At 47.6% G+C, this 18,914-nt stretch overlaps 2 protein-coding genes across 2 annotated transcripts in view; both read right to left on the bottom strand.

Annotated features, from left to right (window-relative positions):
* The window catches only part of LOC115128600 (E3 ubiquitin-protein ligase TRIM71-like), a 56,048-nt gene extending 50,997 nt beyond the window's left edge, over nt 1-5,051 (bottom strand). The window contains exon 1 of the mRNA XM_029658566.2: nt 3,045-5,051. Within this exon, the coding sequence (XP_029514426.2) occupies nt 3,045-3,806 (762 nt within the window). The 5' untranslated portion in view covers nt 3,807-5,051. The remainder of the gene's footprint in view (nt 1-3,044) is intronic.
* The window catches only part of rpl14 (ribosomal protein L14), a 155,305-nt gene that overhangs the window by 2,488 nt on the left and 133,903 nt on the right, over nt 1-18,914 (bottom strand). The window lies entirely within an intron of this gene.

Raw genomic sequence — 18,914 nt, 5'->3', positions numbered from 1 at the left:
AGTTTGTAGAGTTAAATATAAACACCGAATAGAGTAGAAATAACTCTGAAAATTGAACTCTGTAACAAGAGTAATTTTTACTCTATTTAGACTGGGACCAAATGTTATCTTTTGTAGAGTATAATTGTATTCAATTTGAGTAATATTTACTGTGTACTGGTGTGTGTATGTGTGTGAATTCCGGACACACAGCATTCCCCACAATAGATTTTCTGCCCCACCCCCCAAACATTCCCCACTCTTCGATCAAGACTTCTAAGAGGGGAGTCGGTTACACGTGTGTGGTGTGTGAGTGCACGCTCACACACACTAGACACATAGCTGTCCATTTCCAAACAACTCGCATTCCACGTTGGCCTGTAAAAGAGACCACCCCCACTTGAATGCCAACCAACCCTTTACACTACTCAACTCTACCCCCAACACCTGCCTCCAACTCTAGTGTGTTGTGTGTGTGTGAACGTGTGTCTAGTTTGTCTGTGTCTAATGTGTGTGCATATAGTGTTTGTGAATGTTTGTGCCTGGCGAGGGGGCAGTGTGCTGGCGAGGGGGCAGTGTGCCTGGCGAGGGGGCAGTGTGCCTGGCGAGGGGGCAGTGTGCCTGGCGAGGGAACAGTGTGCCTGGCGAGTGGGCAGTGTGCAGGCGAGGGGGCAGTGTGCAGGCGAGGGGCAGTGTGCAGGCGAGGGGACAGTGTGCTGGCGAGGGGACAGTGTGCCTGGCGAGTGGGCAGTGTGCAGGCGAGGGGGCAGTGTGCAGGCGAGGGGACAGTGTGCTGGCGAGGGGACAGTGTGCTGGCGAGGGGACAGTGTGCCTGGCGAGGGGACAGTGTGTCTGGCGAGTGGGCAATGTGCTGGCGAGAGGGCAGTGTGCTGGCGAGGGGGCAGTGTGCTGGCGAGGGGGCAGTGTGCTGGTGAGGGGGCAGTGTGCTGGCGAGGGAGCAGTGTGCTGGTGAGGGGGCAGTGTGCTGGCGAGGGGGCAGTGTGCTGGCGAGGGGGCAGTGTGCAGCCATCTGGTCAGTATGGTTGATGGTGGTCCAGAGACTCTACAGATCAAAATGTCACTTTTCCTCTTTGTACTGATCTTCCTCATCTGCGTACAGACCCCAGTGTGTACGGCAAAGGTTGGAGAACTGGGTCACTGTGTGTGTATCTGCCCTCAGGGAAAGGAGAGGTGAGGTAGGGTGAGAGGAGAGGTGAGGTAGGGTAAGGCAGGGTGAGAGGAGGGGTGAGAGGAGAGGTGAGAGGAGGGGTGAGGCAGGGAGAGAGGGAGAGGAGTTAGGATAAGGCAGGGTGAGATAGGGTGAGAGGAGGGGTGTGGCATGGTGAGAGGAGGGGTGAGGCAGGCTGAGAGGAGGGGTGAGGCAGGCTGAGAGGAGGGGTGTGGCAGGGTGAGATTGGGTGAGAGGAGGGGTGAGGCAGGGTGAGAGGAGGGGTGTGGCAGGGTGAGAGGACGGGTGTGCAGGGTGAGAGGAGGGTGAGAGGAGGGGTGTGGCAGGCTGAGAGGAGGGTGTGGCAGGGTGAGAGGACGGGTGAGAGGGGGTGAGGCAGGGTGAGAGGAGGGGTGAGAGGAGGGGTGTGGCAGGCTGAGAGGAGGGGTGTGGCAGGGTGAGAGGAGGGTGAGGCAGGCTGAGAGGAGGGGTGTGGCAGGGTGAGATTGGGTGAGAGGAGGGGTGAGGCAGGGTGAGAGGAGGGGTGTGGCAGGGTGAGAGGAGGGGTGTGGCAGGGTAAGAGGAGGAGTGAGAGGAGGGGTGAGGCAGGCTGAGAGGAGGGGTGTGGCAGGATGAGATTGGGTGAGAGGAGGGGTGAGGCAGGGTGAGAGGAGGGGTGTGGCAGGGTAAGAGGAGGGGTGTGGCAGGGTAAGAGGAGGGGTGAGGCAGGGTGAGAGGAGGGGTGAGATAGGCAGTGACATCTAAAATAAACAAAACCACTAGAACTAATCATCAGCTAGAGGACTAGAGGCAGTCACATCACGGTTCAAACACACCATTGAGTGAGTCATGAGTGAGACATTACTGGAAAACAGAGCCCTTACTGGAAACTTGAACTCTTACTGACAATTTGACATTTCTGTATGTATGTGTGTGAGTCACTCCCTCCAACAGAGGCCATCTGGTAAACTAGACGTATAATAACGAGCGAGGACAACCAAGACTTGATTTTAAGTAATGTTGCTCTTGTGGAATGTCTCTGCTTGACCACTACAGATATCACAGACACCAAGGTGCAGTTGCATGTGAAAACAGCATGGTTTACATTTGCTCCATTGTTAATGTTTTATTGGATGCCCTCTCTACTCCCTCGCTGAGCCACTACAGTCTTCTCTTCCCTCTGCCTAGGGGTTCTTTGCCGTCAGCGAAACATGTGTGGTGTTGGAGTGAGGGGCCTCTCCCTCTGGCCGGTGGGGTACAGCGTAATCAGTGTGTGTACAGTGCACGTGCATGCCTGTGTCTCCAGGGAAGTAGGTGAAGAGCCACTGAGCTCGTCTTTGAACTCCAGGCCATATGGCCCTCTGTGAGGCCCAGGCTACGGCACACTTACTCTAATACTATTACACTGTGTGTGTGACTACACATAATGCTATTACAGGGCAGGAAGCTGTGTGTGTGGTTACTACACACATAATGCTATTACACTGTGGTACCAGGGGGTCAGGGGTAAAGCTGCCTGGTATCACTCAACTAGCTGGCATTACAGACAGAACTGCTGGGCTTTAGACAGTTAATGTTGGTGTTTGTTTTTGACATGGCTGTGTGTGTGTGTGTGTGTGTGTGCTAATGTGAGAGTGTCTAAAGTCCACACCTATGGCCATATGAAGACCAGCTGTAAGGACTAAACCTATAGCTGCAGTGTAGTGATTTAGGGAGAACAGTGTAGTGATTTAGGGAGAACAGTGTAGTGATTTAGGAAGAACAGTGTAGTGAAGCAGTGCTCAAACCAGAAACCCTGTGGATCCACAGAGTGAAGGCACTACCTCCTGTTCCATACACTGTTGGCCAAGGCCTCATTTCCGTTTGAATGTGTGTGTGTGTGTGTTTGTGTCCCTACCTCGTTGTCGTGGTTCTGACAGAAGCTCATCCTGTCCTGGAACAAAGGTAGCAGGGAGAAGTTGTAGTGAAAGGACTGGGCCAGGGAGACGCCCACGCTTCCCCCCCCTTCTCCACCTCCTCCGATGGGGATGATCTTGCCTCGACCCGCTTGGTGCTGGTGCAGGCTCTCAGCTAGCCTCTCAATGAAGTGATCCTTGGTCAGCCGGACCCTCTGGTGGGCACGGACGCAGTTATCACACAGGTACTCCTGGCAGTCCAGGCAGTGGGAGCCGGCCGGGTTCCCCTCGTCACAAGAGCTACACGTAGGCTCTCCCAGGCGGTGTGGGCGGAGGAGTCCGCCGTGGGGGTGGTGGAACCCGGGTATGGAGCCCCCGCTGACCCCCCGGTGGTGGCCGTTGATATTCTGGCCGAGTTGGAGCTGCTCCTCGGAGCTCACCACCACATCCAGAAGGTTACTGAAGAGGAAGTTGGAGGAAGGGAGGGAGTCCACTCCGGCTTCAGAGATGGAGACCTTCTGATTGCAGGTGGGGCAGCTGAGTTTGAGAGGGTCCCCAGGGCTGCGCTGGCCCTCCAGACACTGCCTGCAGAAGGCGTGGAGGCAGGGGAGGACATGGAGGCGCCGGGAGGAGAACGACGAGGAGGAGGAATGAGATGAGGAGGATGAGGTGGAGGAGTTGGAGGAAATAGGAGTGGAGGAGGAGCCACAGAGCTCCTTGCAGAGAGGACAGGTTTGTAGGTCGGAGTCTGAGAATGAAGCCATCTGAGGGGTTTTAAACAAGGCTACACTTTATAAGAACATCCACTCAGGTATTACTGGGGTATTCATTTGGGAAACGTACGTTTGTTTCTCCCCTTGTGTTCTCTTCTGTGGAAAACAGGTTCTTGAGGTAGGTCGTTTTTTACAGTCAAAATGCTCCACATACATAGGATAGGCCCTATAGGTGTTATCTCCAAAAAATAACCGTCAACTGACGCCAGATACGCAAATAAAGTCCGCCCTTTTATAAGATTCTCTTCAAATCAAATTAGCAACATTAATTTCAGTTCACAATGATACAATGTCTTCACTTGGATAAGGCTTTAGAATAATTATTACAGGCTACTCACTACAATTATGGCCAACTTTACATAGGCCTAAATCTATTCTGTCTTTTTTTGTGTGGGCTATTTTCATGAGGGCAAATCCAAAAGAGCCACCTTTAGAGTTCACTGGTTTTTGTTTATTCATTCGTTTGTTGTTTTTGTTGTATATGTCGCGGCCTGGCGGGTTTATAGAATAGTCCGAAAACAGATTTTGTACAGGATCCCCTTCAAAGTGCCCAAAGCTCCTTTTTTCCTCCCCAACCAACACAGCATCACACTACTCAATGCAAATATTTCGTCCCGTTTTAGCGTCAACGTTGTCGGCCCTCTAGTCCACCATCCGGGCCCTCTCCAACGGCGTCAGAGGCTTGCAGAAGACGGTGGTTTCGGTTCGCTCTCTCTCCGCCGCCAAGACCGTAAATTATTCATCAAAGCATTGGCTCAACAGCAACTCGATCTCATTGCCGCTCTATAGGTCCGTTTGGCGACAAAATATCCCCAACCGTCTCCGTTTTTAAACCCCCCCTTCTATATGCACAGTCCCACAGTCGAAACCAGCTCCAGGCACGTATGCATTTACGTATGCGTATCCCCCTTCTTTCTCTCTCCCTCCCTCCCTCTCTTCGAGAGGAGGAATGCACAGGGCTTTTCTAAGCGCCTCTCTGGAACCTTGGAAGGGGGAAAGGCACGAGCCTCCGAGTCACTCCAATCGCATAAGCCTGGAGGAACTCCGAAATTGCAATTAAAAGGCCGTTTTATAGCGATTCTGTAGTCCCAATTTTTCAATCTGTAGTTCTGTTTTCTGTTCTGGTAAACGCGCTCTGAAACACAGACACATACACAACACGGTGCGCTCGTATTGCTGGCCACGCGCTCGTCCCGTCCTTGTTTATGGGCGCGTGTTGCTGACTGATCCTCCAACCGCTTTAATCCTACTGGGAGGAATGGACACACACTTCCGTCCTGGCTGGGAGGAGGGGAGGGGAGTGGAAGAGAGAGGAAGGGAAACGGACAGGGGCTTGGCTTATTGCTTGTGCTGCGAATGGGGGCGAGGGGTTCCGGAGGCTCTTGCCCTTGTGATGGACGTGTGCTATAGGCTCAGGCAAATTACATTTTCAAAAGATAAATAAACGTTTCCAGACAGGTGATTTAGAATTTTATTTATTCCCCGACTCCAAGTCTGGAGGACCTCTTGTAAAACAATTTAGATGAATGAATGTGTTGTAGCCTAGCCTGTTGTAATAACTTGAGGCGGCAGGTAGTCTAGTGGTTAGAGGGTTGGGCCAGTAACCGAAGGGTAGCTAGTTTGAGTCCCCGAGCTGTTAGTTAACCCACTGTTCCTAGGCCATCATTTCATAAATAACAATGCCACTTTCTTCAATTAGAAGCACCTGTCTTTTTGTAAACATTTATGCTAAAGTCACTGATCAATGGGTTCAATGGGGACACATGAATCCCTTGTAGATTTACTTATTTGATATTACATAAATCTCCATGTGTGCTTGTGTGTGTGTCAGGGACGAACTGGTCATAGGGCAATTCTGGCAAATTCCAGGTGGGCTGGTCCATTCTCAGCCCAGCGGGCCTGTCTACATTTTCTGCAAAGTTATCACTATTTGGCTAAAAATGGGGGCTTCAAGGAAAAACAATTGTTCGGTGTGGGGGTGTCGATAAATGGGCTGTCATGATAAAAATGCCAGCACCAATTTCTGGTCTGTCTGTCTGTCTGTCCGTCCGTCCGTCCGTCCGTGTGTGCGTGTTTACACTTGTGTGTGTGTATATGTGTGAAGTGTGTGTGTGTATATGTGTGAAGTGTATGTGTGTATATGTGTGTTATGACTGACATGACATCCTAGAAAGTAGCCTTGACTCAAATAACCAACAGGAAGCTTTGTCACAGTTGGAAACAACACACTAACTAAATGTATGACATGTACGGTATATGATCGGCATGTATGCAACAGTGATGTGTTCCAGAAAACCCCCATGTCTGACATGCCTTGTTTAAGAAGATAATATACTGTGTGTAGGTGCAGTAAATACAGTATTATAACTAGGTGGTTAAAGCCTTGAAAGCTGATTGGCTGACAACTATGGTATATCAGACCGTATACCACGGGTATGACAGAACATTTATTTTTACTGTTCTAATTACGTTGGTAACCAGTTTATAATAGCAATAAGGTATCTCTCGGATTTGTGATATATGGCCAATATACCACATCTAAGGGCTGTGTCCAGGCACTCTGCGATGTCTTGTGCCTAAGAACAGCCCTTAGCCGTGGTATATTAGCCAATGTACCACACCCCCTCGTGCCTTATTGCTTAATTAGGTCAATCACTCTCCCATACATGCTTAGAACATGTATTGGGTACATATTCCTAGCGATTGAGGGGAAAGATGAAGCAAGGTTTGAACCAGCAACACTGTCCATGGGGCAAGTACACTACCACCTGTGTCATTAAGGTCCAGATCTTGTAGCATTGGCTGTAGTAGTAGCCTATTCCAATGAGCTCTGTTCAGATACACGTATCTATGGAATAGGGCTGAATATGGAATCCTTCAATAAGGAAAATGGGGGGAAAGAATTAAAGACGAGGAGAAATGCACAGTCAAAAACAAGAGAGGGCAGGACAGGGTTAGGGCATGATTATGGGATTGTTGTCTGAACTCATCATAGGGATATACACTGGTAGAAATGCATTATGTAGAACAGACATGCATCAGAAAGAGATATTATTTAGACAGACATAATTGAGGATATTTCATATTGGACAGACATAATCAGAAGAAATACACTATTGAGCATGTGTGTGTTCCCCAAAACTGTTGGTCCCAGTTCAATTTCTGTTGCTAAACCCATTCCCCAGATCTCTTGGGCCCAGTTACATTTCTGTTCCTAGACCCCTTCCCTTCCCATAGTTCCTTCAACATGCACAGACAGACATGAAATGACTGGATTAGGGCGAGGCCAGTCTGGTATACAACGGAAATGTAACCATCCGGATATGGGACGGATATGTAACCCAAAGCCAATTCCTCCTTTGGCCGCCTTTCCTTCCAGTTCTCTGCTGCCAATGACTGGAACGAATTGCAAAAATCACTGAAGCTGGAGACTCATATCTCCCTCACTAACTTTAAGCATCAGCTGTCAGAGCACCTCACAGATCTTACACCTGTACATAGCCCATCTGTAAATAGCCCATCCAACTACCTCATTCCCATATTGCATTTTTTTTCTTCTCCTTTGCACCCCAGTATCTCTACTTGCATATTCATCTTCTGCACATCTATAGCTCCAGTGTTTAAATGCTAAATTGTAATTACTTCGCCACTAGAGCCTATGTATTGCCTTACCTCCCTAATCTTACTTCATTTGCACATACTGTATATAGATTTTTTTCTATTGTGTTATTGACTGTACGTTTGTTTATTCCATGTGTAACTCTGTGTTGTTGTTTGTGTCGCACTGCTTTGCTTTATCTTGGCCAGGTCGCAGTTGTAAATGAGAACTTGTTCTCAACTGGCCTACCTGGTTAAATAAAGGTGAAATTAAAAATAAAAATAAATACGAGACCGTTTGCTCTGCTGCGGCACGGCAAGCGGTACAGATGCACAAAGGCTGGAACCAACATCGACTCGGTACTGATAGGCTATCCCTGTATATAATCGATTCTCATTGTGTATTTATTATTCCGTGTTATTACTTTTCTATTATTTCACATTTTTGTCTGTATCGTTGGGAAGGGTCCGAAAGCGTTTCACTGTTAATGTACACCTGTTGTTTACAAAACATATGACGAATAAAATGTGATTTGATCTGTTTAGCCAATTAGAAAATAGGCAATTTTATGTCTCACACTCCACACGAGCACGGACCAAAATTGATCTGTTCTAATTTGGTGTCCGTTCTCCACGCATCAGTCTCGTCTCGCATCAGTTTTAAGAGTTCCCCTCTAATGAGCGAACATCAAGACAGCTCTAAATATTTTCTGTTTGCATTTTACAGACGACGCACTCCCTCTAGTGGAGCTTAGGTAGCATTACCAGCCAAACCTAAATATAATAGTTATACCACTTAGCAGGCGCTTTTATCTTTGCATTTACATTTTAGTCATGTAGCAGACGCTCTTATCCAGAGCGACTTCAAGTTAGTGCATTAATCTTTAGATAGCTAGGTGGGACAACCACATAGCACAGGCATAGAAAGTAAAATTTCCTCAGTAAATGTACCTATTAGCAGAATCAGAGCTAGAAAGGGGGTTGGGGGAAAAGTGCTGTTTATTAATGATTATTGTTTATTTATTTTAATTTGGTGGGGGGTCGAGGTGAGGAGGAGGATTATATAAGATACTCTTTGAAGAGGTAGGGTTTCAGATGTTTTCAGAAGATGGGCAGGGACTGCTGTCCTAGCTTAAGGGGGAAGCTGGCTCCACCATTGGGGTGCTAGGACAGAGAAGAGCTTGGACTGGACTGAGAGGGAGCTGCCCTCCCGTAGCGGTGAGAGGACTAAGAGACCTGAGGAGGCAGAACGGAGTCCTCGGGTTGGGGAGTAGGGTTTGAGCATAGCCTGAAGGTAGGGAGGGGCAGTTCCTCTTGCTGTTCCGTAGGAAAGCACCATGGTCTTGTAGTGGATGCAAGCTTCAACTGGAAAGCTAGTGGAGTGTGCGGAGGAGTGGGGTGACATGAGAGAACTTGGGAAGGTTGAAAACCAGGCAGGCTGCTGTGTTCTGGATAAGTTGCAGGGGTCTGATGGCACAAGCGGGGAGCCCAGCCAACAGCGAGTTGCAGCAGTACAGATGGGAGAACAAGTGCCTGGATTAAGACCTGCACCGCTTCCTGTGTGATATAGGATCGTACTCTATGGATGTTGTAGAGCATAAACCTGCAGGAGCGGGTCACTGCTTTGATGTTTGCAGAGAACGACAGGGTGTTGGCCAGGGTCACGCCAAGATTCTTTGCAGTCTGGGAGGGCGACACTGGAGTTGTCAACCATAATGGAGAGGTCTTTGAGCAGGCAGGCCTTCCCCGGGAGGAAGAGCAGTTCCGCCTTGTCGAGGTTGAGCTTGAGGTGGTGGGCCAACATCAAAGTTTATATATCTCCCAGGCACGCAGAGATGCGTGTTGCCACCTGGGTGACAGCAGGGGGGGAGGAGAAAAGTTGCTGAGTGTCATCCGCATTGCAATGATAGGAGAGACCTTGCGAGGATATGACGGGGCTGAGTGACTTGGTGTATAGCGAGGTGAGTAAAGGGCCTAGAACCGAGAGCCCTGGGGGACACCAGTAGGGAGAGTACGTGGTGCAGACACAGATCCTCTCCATGTCACCTGGTGGGAGCGTCCTGCCAGGTAGGATGCAATCAAAGAGTGTGCATTGCCTGAGACACCCATCCCTGAGAGGGTGGACAGGAGGATCTGATGGCTCACGGTGTCAACGGCAGCGGATATATCTAGTAGGATGAGAACAGAGGAGACAGAGTCAGCTTTGGCTGTGCAGAGAGCCTCCATAACACAGAGAAGAGCAGTCTCGGTTGAGCGACCCGTCTTGAAGCCTGACTGGTTAAGAAGATTGTTCTGAGAGAGTTTAGTTCTCCATTTTCGCTCAGAGAGAGTAGTGGGAGAGAGAGAGCGAAGATTGCGATGGCACATGACCATCTGGGTAGGGGCTGAGTGGTTAGGGTTGAAGAAAGGGGAGACAGAAAAGGAAACAAATTGCCTGCCTTGTGAGTTGGAGGGGATTGGGAAAGGGTAAGGTCAAACGAGTTAAGGAGGGGAAAGAGAGAGTTAGAATAAATTAATTGAAGGCAGATGTCGGAAGGTTGAAGTCACCAAGTACGAAGAGTGGTGAGCCATCGTCAGGAAGTGAGCTTATCAAGGTGTCAAGCTCATTGAGGAACTCTCCAAGGGCACCTGGTGGGCGATAGATGACAATAATATTAAGCTTGAGTGGACAGGTGACAATGACAGCATGGAATTCAAATGAGGAGATGGACAGGTGAGAGAGAGAGAGAAAATAGAAAATCTCCAGCACCGTGAAAACCAGATGCTCTCAGACTATGAGAGAAAACATAGTCAGATGAAGAAAGAGCAGCTGGAGTAGCAGTGTTCTCTGGGGGGATCCATGTCTCGGTCAGGGCCAAAAAGTTAAGAGACTGAAGGGCAGCATGGGCTGAGATGAACTCAGCGTTCTTCACCACAGGTCGGCAGTTCCAACCCAGAATTCCACATGGGTTGTGCGTGCAGTGTACACTAAATTAGAAGGGTTGCAGCCATGGGGTGGGGAGCGTCTGTAAAGCCTACACGGAGAGGTGTGAATATGTAGAGACAACACACACATAGTCGACAAAGCTACAAAATAGCTAAATTACATCATCTGTAAATACAGTGCCTTGCGAAAGTATTCGGCCACCTTGAACTTTGCGACCTTTTGCCACATTTCAGGCTTCAAACATAAAGATATAAAACTGTATTTTTTTGTGAAGAATCAACAACAAGTGGGACACAATCATGAAGTGGAATGACATTTATTGGATATTTCAAACTTTTTTAACAAATCAAAAACTGAAAAATTGGGCGTGCAAAATTATTCAGCCCCTTTACTTTCAGTGCAGCAAACTCTCTCCAGAAGTTCAGTGAGGATCTCTGAATGATCCAATGTTGACCTAAATGACTAATGATGATAAATACAATCCACCTGTGTGTAATCAAGTCTCCGTATAAATGCACCTGCACTGTGATAGTCTCAGAGGTCCGTTAAAAGCGCAGAGAGCATCATGAAGAACAAGGAACACACCAGGCAGGTCCGAGATACTGTTGTGAAGAAGTTTAAAGCCGGATTTGGATACAAAAAGATTTCCCAAGCTTTAAACATCCCAATAAGCACTGTGCAAGCGAAATGGAAATTGAAATGGAAGGAGTATCAGACCACTGCAAATCTACCAAGACCTGGCCGTCCCTCTAAACTTTTAGCTCATACAAGGAGAAGACTGATCAGAGATGCAGCCAAGAGGCCCATGATCACTCTGGATGAACTGCAGAGATCTACAGCTGAGGTGGGAGACTCTGTCCATAGGACAACAATCAGTCGCATATTGCACAAATCTGGCCTTTATGGAAGAGTGGCAAGAAGAAAGCCATTTCTTAAAGATATCCATAAAAAGTGTCGTTTAAAGTTTGCCACAAGCCACCTGGGAGACACACCAAACATGTGGAAGAAGGTGCTCTGGTCAGATGAAACCAAAATTGAACTTTTTGGCAGCAATGCAAAACGTTATGTTTGGCGTAAAAGCAACACAGCTCATCACCCTGAACACACCATCCCCACTGTCAAACATGGTGGTGGCAGCATCATGGTTTGGGCCTGCTTTTCTTCAGCAGGGACAGGGAAGATGGTTCAAATTGATGGGAAGATGGATGGAGCCAAATACAGGACCATTCTGGAAGAAAACCTGATGGAGTCTGCAAAAGACCTGAGACTGGGACGGAGATTTGTCTTCCAACAAGACAATGATCCAAAACATAAAGCAAAATCTACAATGGAATGGTTCAAAAATAAACATACCCAGGTGTTAGAATGGCCAAGTCAAAGTCCAGACCTGAATCCAATCGAGAATCTGTGGAAAGAACTGAAAACTGCTGTTCACAAATGCTCTCCATCCAACCTCACTGAGCTCGAGCTGTTTTGCAAGGAGGAATGGGAAAAAATTGCAGTCTCTCGATGTGCAAAACTGATAGAGACATACCCCAAGCGACTTACAGCTGTAATCGCAGCAAAAGGCGGCGCTACAAAGTATTAACTTAAGGGGGCTGAATAATTTTGCACGCCCAATATTTCAGTTTTTGATTTGTTAAAAAAGTTTGAAATATCCAATAAATGTCGTTCCACTTCATGATTGTGTCCCACTTGTTGTTGATTCTTCACAAAAAAATACAGTTTTATATCTTTATGTTTGAAGCCTGAAATGTGGCAAAAGGTCGCAAAGTTCAAGGGCGCCGAATACTTTCGCAAGGCACTGTAACTAGGTAAGATACTTAAGGTAGAGAGAGGTGTGGAGCCTCCCTCGAATAATTACGCAGAACTCTCTTTGTTTCGGCGACGGCCTTAGTTTTGCGTCAAAACTGCCACTGACACAACCTCCGCTAGGAAACCAGGGGAGACTGAATAACTGACAATAATTGCTAATTGCTAATTGCCTAGCAGAGGTGGAGAGCACACTATCAACAACTATCTGCAAATTATGAGCAGTCAGTAGTTCACACATCAAGCAGGCCACTGGGAAGACAGGCAGCACTTAAAGTAGCACTTAAACCACAACAGACAAAGACAAAAGAGAAAATATACACACCTGGAGATATCAGGAGTCATCTAGCCATAGACTAGTAATACAGTAATAATAATACATGGGAATTTCAAAGACCTAAAGTTGCTTTACAGTTATAGAAATGAAAAACAAAACATCAGACTAAACAAGACATGAATAAGAGATGGGTGGGCACAAAGAAGGGAAAGAGTGTGATGTATCAGTTTATGGGGAGGGGAGGGTTGGGATTTGGATATGAACCCGGTTTAGGGTAAGGGGTAGGGTAAGGGTTAGGTGCTGCTCAGTATGGTGAAGAGAGGAGTGGCTTAGTAGTGCATTTCTTTACTTGTATGTGTGTATGTGTGTGTTCCAGAGCCTGGAGAAGGCCCTATCGCCAAGGCTCTGGAGCTTCGACCTGGGGATGACAAAGTGACCCACTGTGGTGGAATGGAGTGCGCGTGTGGGTTGGTGGGGGAAAAGGTCTGAGAGGTAAGGGGGGGCAAGGTGGGGAAGGGCTTTGTACAGTGAGGGAAAAAAGTATTTGATCCCCTGCTGATTTTGTACGTTTGCCCACTGACAAAGAAATGATCAGTCTATAATTTTAATGGTAGGTTTATTTGAACAGTGAGAGACAGAATAACAGCAAAAAAATCCAGAAAAATGCATGTCAAAATTGTTATAAATTGATTTGCATTTTAATGGGGGAAATAAGTATTTGACCCCTCTGCAAAACATGACTTAGTACTTGGTGGCAAAACCCTTGTTGGCAATCACAGAGGTCAGACGTTTCTTGTAGTTGGCCACCAGGTTTGCACACATCTCAGGAGGGATTTTGTCCCACTCCTCTTTGCAGATCTTCTCCAAGTCATTAAGGTTTCGAGGCTGACGTTTGGCCACTCGAACCTTCAGCTCCCTCCACAGGTTTTCTATGGGATTAAGGTCTGGAGACTAGCTAGGCCACTCCAGGACCTTAATGTGCTTCTTCTTGAGCCACTCCTTTGTTGCCTTGGCCGTGTGTTTTGGGTCATTGTCATGCTGGAACACCCATCCACGACCCATTTTCAATGCCCTGGCTGAGGGAAGGAGGTTCTCACCCAAAATTTGACGGTACATGGCCCAGTCCATCGTCCCTTTGATGCGGTGAAGTTGTCCTGTCCCCTTAGCAGAAAAACACCCCCGAAGCATAATGTTTCCACCTCCATGTTTGACGGTGGGGATGGTGTTCTTGGGGTCATAGGCAGCATTCCTCCTCCTCCAAACACGGCGAGTTGAGTTGATGCCAAAGAGCTCCATTTTGGTCTCATCTGACCACAACACTTTGACCCAGTTGTCCTCTGAATCATTCAGATGTTCATTGGCAAACTTCAGACGGGCATGTATATGTGCTTTCATGAGCAGGGGGACCTTGCGGGTGCTGCAGGATTTCAGTCCTTCACGGCGTAGTGTGTTACCAATTGTTTTCTTGGTGACTATGGTCCCAGCTGCCTTGAGATTGACAAGATCCTCCCGTGTAGTTCTAGGCTGATTCCTCACCGTTCTCATGATCATTGCAACTCCACAAGGTAAGACCTTACATGGAGCCCCAGGCCAAGGGAGATTGACAGTTCTTTTGTGTTTCTTCCATTTGCGAATAATCGCACCAACTGTTGTCACCTTCTCACCAAGCTGCTTGGCGATGGTCTTGTAGCCCATTACAGCCTTGTGTAGGTCTACAATCTTGTCCCTGACATCCTTGGAGAGCTCTTTGGTCTTGGCCACGGTGGAGAGTTTGGAATCTGATTGATTGATTGCTTCTGTGGACAGGTGTCTTTTATACAGGTAACAAACTGAGATTAGGAGCACTCCCTTTAAGAGTGGGCTCCTAATCTCAGCTCGTTACCTGTATAAAAGACACCTGGGAGCCAGAAATCTTTCTGATTGAGAGGGGGTCAAATACTTATTTCCCTCATTAAAATGCAACAATTTTGACATGCGTTTTTCTGGATATTTTTGTTGTTATTCTGTCTCTCACTGTTCAAATAAACCTACCATTAAAATGATAGACTGATCATTTCTTTGTCAGGCGGCAAACATACAAAATCAGCATGGGATCAAATACTTTTTTCCCTTACTGTAGGTTAGAAGGAGGATCTTGTAATCCAGTGGTTCCCAAACTTTTTATAGTCCCGTACCCCTTCAAACATTCAACCTCCATCTGCGTACCCCCTCTAGGACCATGGTCAGCGCACTCTCAAATGTTTTTTTGCAATCATTGTAAGCCTGCCACACACACACTATACGATACATTTATTGAACATAAGAATGAGTGTGAGTTTTTGTCACAACCTGGCTGGTGGGAAGTGACGAAGAGCTCTTATTGGGCCAGGGCACAAAAAATCATATAAAAATAATCAATTATGTTGCACTTTATTTAGTCATCTTACATACAAAACCTTAAAATCAAATGTTATTAGTCACATGAGCCGAATACAACCTTACAGTTTACTTACGAGCCCCTAACCAACAATGCAGTTTCAAAAAATATGAATAAAAACAAGAGATAAAAATAACAAGTAATTAAAAAGCAGCAGTAAAATAACAATAGGGAGACTATATACAGCGGGGTGCCGATACAGAGTCAATGTGCGGGGGGCACTGGTTAGTTGAGGTAGTATGTACATGTAGGTAGAGTTATTAAAGTAACTATGCATAGATGACAACAGAGAGTAGCAGTGGTGTAAAGAGGGTGTGGGGGGGGGGGGGGGGGTAGGTGGGGCACTGCAAATAGTCTGGGTAGCCATTTGACTAGATGTTCAGGAGTCTTATGGCTTGGGGGTAGAAGCTGTTTGGAAGCCTCTTAGACCTAGACTTGGCGTTCCGGTACCGCTTGCCGTGCGGTAGCAGAGAGAACAGTCTATGACTGGGTGGCTGGAGTCTTGGACAATTTTTAGGGCCTTCCTCTGACACCGCATGGTATAGAGGTCTTGGATGGCAGGAAGCTTGGCCCCAGTGATGTACTGGGCCGTTCGCACTACCCTCTGTAGTGCCTTTCAGTCGGAGGCCGAGCATACCAGGCAGGAATGCAACCATGCTCTCGATGGTGCAGCTGTAGAACCTTTTGAGGATCTGAGGACCCATGCCAAATATTTTCAGTCTCCTGAGGGGGAATAGGTTTTGTCGTGCACTCTTCATGACTGTCTTGGTGTGCTTGGACCATGTTAGATTGTTGGTGATGTGGACACCAAGGAACTTGAAGCTCTCAACCTGCTCCACTGCAGCCCCTTTGATGAGAATGGGGGTATGCTCTGTCCTCTTTTTCCTGTAGTCCACCATCATCTCCTTTGTCTTGATCACGTTGAGAGAGAGGTTGTTGTCCCGGGACCACACAGCCAGGTCTCTGACCTCCTCCCTATAGGCTGTCTCGTCGTTGTCGGTGATTAGGCCTACCACTGTTGTGTCATCGGCAAATAATGATGGTGTTGAAGTCGTGCCTGGCCGTCCAGTCATGAGTAAGCTGAGCACGCACCCCTGAGGGGTCCCTGTGTTGGGGATCAGCATGGCGGATGTGTTATTACCTACCCTTACCACCTGGGGGCAGCCCGTCAGGAAGTCCAGGATCCAGTTGCAGATGGAGGTGTTTAGTCCCAGGGTCCTTAGCTTATTGATGAGCTTTGAGGGCACTATGGTGTTGAACGCTGAGCTGTAGTCAGTGAATAGCATTCTCACATAGGTGTTCCTTTTGTCCAGGTGTGAAATAGCAGTGTGGAGTGCAATAGAGATTGCATCATCCGTGGATCTGTTAGGGTGGTATGCAAATGTGAGTGGGTCTAAGATTTCTGGGATGATGGTGTTGATGTGAGCCATGACCAGCTTTTCAAAGCACTTCAGGGCTTACAGACATGAGTGCTACGGGTCGGGTTGTCATTTAGGCAGTGCTCTTGGGCACATGGACTATGGTGGCCAGCTTAAAACATGTTGGTATTACAGACTCGGACAGGGAGAGGTTGAAAATGTCAGTGAAGGCACTTGCCAGTTGGTCAGTGCATGCTCGCGGTACACGACAGCTTGTGCTCTCATGCATGTTTCAGTGTTATTTGCCTCGAAGTGAGCATAGAAGTAGTTCATCTGGTAGGCTTGTGTCACTGGGCAGTGCTTTCCTTCATAGTCTGTAATGGTTTGCAAGCCCTGCCACATCCGTTGAGCGTCAGAGCCGGTGTAGTACGACTCGATCTTAGTCCTTTATTGATGCTTTGCCTGTTTGATGGTTCGTCGGAGGGCATAGGGAGATTTCTTATAAGCTTCTGGGTTAGTCCCTCTCCTTGAAAGTGGCAGCTCTAGCCTTTAGCTCAGTGCGGATGCTGCCTGTAATCCATGGCTTCTGGTTGGGGTATGGGTACTTCCGGCGCCGACAGAGATGGCCGCCTCGCTTCGCGTTCCTAGGAAACTATGCAGTATTTCTTTTTTTTTTTTACATGTTATTTCTTACATTGTTACCCCAGGTCATCTTAGGTTTTATTACATACAGTCGGGAGGAACTATTGGATATAAGAGCAACATCAACTCACCATCATTACGACCAGGAATACGACTTTCCCGAAGCGGATCCTCTATTTTGCCCACCACCCAGGACAATGGATTGGATCCCAGCCAGCGAACCAAAACAAAGGCGCCGTAAAAGGGGCAGACGAAGTGGTCTTCTGGTCAGGCTTCGGAGACGGGCGCATCGCACACGGCTCCCGAGTATACTACTCGCCAATGTCCAGTCTCTTGACAACAAGGTTGATGAAATCCGGTCAAGGGTAGCATTCCAGAGAGACATAAGAGACTGTAACGTGCTTTGCTTCACGGAAACATGGCTCACTCGAGACACGCTATCAGAGTTGATACAGCCAGCTGGTTTCTTCACGCATCGCGCAGACAGAAACAAGCATCTTTCTGGTAAGAAGAGGGGCGGGGGGGTATGCCTTATGATTAACGAGACGTGGTGTGATCATAACAACATACAGGAACTCAAGTCCTTCTGTTCACCTGACTTCCTCACAATCAAATGTCGACTGCATTATCTACCAAGAGAATTCTCTTCGATTATAATCACAGCCGCATATATTCCCCCCCAAGCAGACACATCGAAGGCCCTGAAAGAACTTTATTTGACACTATGTAAACTGGAAACCACATATCCTGAGGCTGCATTCATTGTAGCTGGGGATTTTAACAAGGCTAATCTGAAAACAAGACTCCCTAAATTCTATCAGCATATCGATTGTGCTACCAGGGCTGGTAAAACCCTGGATCATTGTTATTCTAACTTCCGCGACGCATATAAGGCCCTCCCCCGCCCTCCTTTCGGAAAAGCTGACCACCACTCCATTTTCTTGCTCCCTGCCTATAGACAGAGACTAAAACAGGAAGCTCCCGTGCTCAGGTCTGTTCAACGCTGGTCCGACCAATCGGATTCCACGCTTCAAGATTGCTTCGATCACGTGGATTGGGATATGTTCCGCATTACATCAAACAACAACATTGACGAATACGCTGATTCAGTGAGCGAGTTTATTAGCAAGTGCATCGGCGATGTCGTACCCACAGTAACTATTAAAACATTCCCAAACCAGAAACCGTGGTTTGATGGAAGCATTTGCGTGAAACTGAAAGCACAAACCACTGCTTTTAACCAGGGCAAGGTGACTGGAAACATGATTGAATACAAACAGTGTAGCTATTCCCTCCCAAAGGCAATCAAACAAGCTAAGCGTCAGTATAGAGACAAAGTAGAGTCGCAATTCAACATCTCAGACACAAGAGGTATGTGGCAGGGTCTACAGTCAATCACGGATTACAAAAAGAAAACCAGCCCCGTCGCGGACCAGGATGTCTTGCTCCCAGACAGACTAAACAACTTCTTTGCTCGCTTTGAGGACAATACAGTGCTACTGACACAACCCGATACCAAAACCCGCGGATTCTCCTTCACTGCAGCCAACGTGAGTAAAACATTTAAACGTGTTAACCCTCGCAAGGCTGCGGCCCAGATGGCATCCCCAGCCGCGTCCTCAGAGCATGCGCAGACCAGCTGGCTAGTGTGTTTACGGACATATTCAATCAATCCTTATCCCACTCTGCTGTTCCCACATGCTTCAAGAGGGCCACCATTGTTCCTGTTCCCAAGAAAGCTAAGGTAACTGAGCTAAACGACTACCGCCCCGTAGCACTCACTTCCGTCATCATGAAGTGCTTTGAGAGTCAAAGGACCATTACACCCCAATAGGTCCACAGACGACGTAATCGCAACCACACTGCACACTGCCCTAACCCATCTGGACAAGAGGAATACCTATGTGAGAATGATGTTAATCAACTACAGCTCAGCTTTTAACACCATAGTACCCTCCAAACTCGTCATCAAGCTTGTATGCAAAGCAGTAATTGTTTCAAAACATCTCCTGCCATGTCACTGACACGTCGTGAAACAGTGTTGTTTGATGAAAGCATTTCCTGTAGTTTT

This window comes from Oncorhynchus nerka, linkage group LG4, assembly GCF_034236695.1.
Source record: "Oncorhynchus nerka isolate Pitt River linkage group LG4, Oner_Uvic_2.0, whole genome shotgun sequence".
Lineage (NCBI taxonomy): Eukaryota > Metazoa > Chordata > Actinopteri > Salmoniformes > Salmonidae > Oncorhynchus > Oncorhynchus nerka.
Note: the sequence above shows the minus strand (reverse complement) of the source record. Positions and strands in the feature narration are given on the sequence as shown.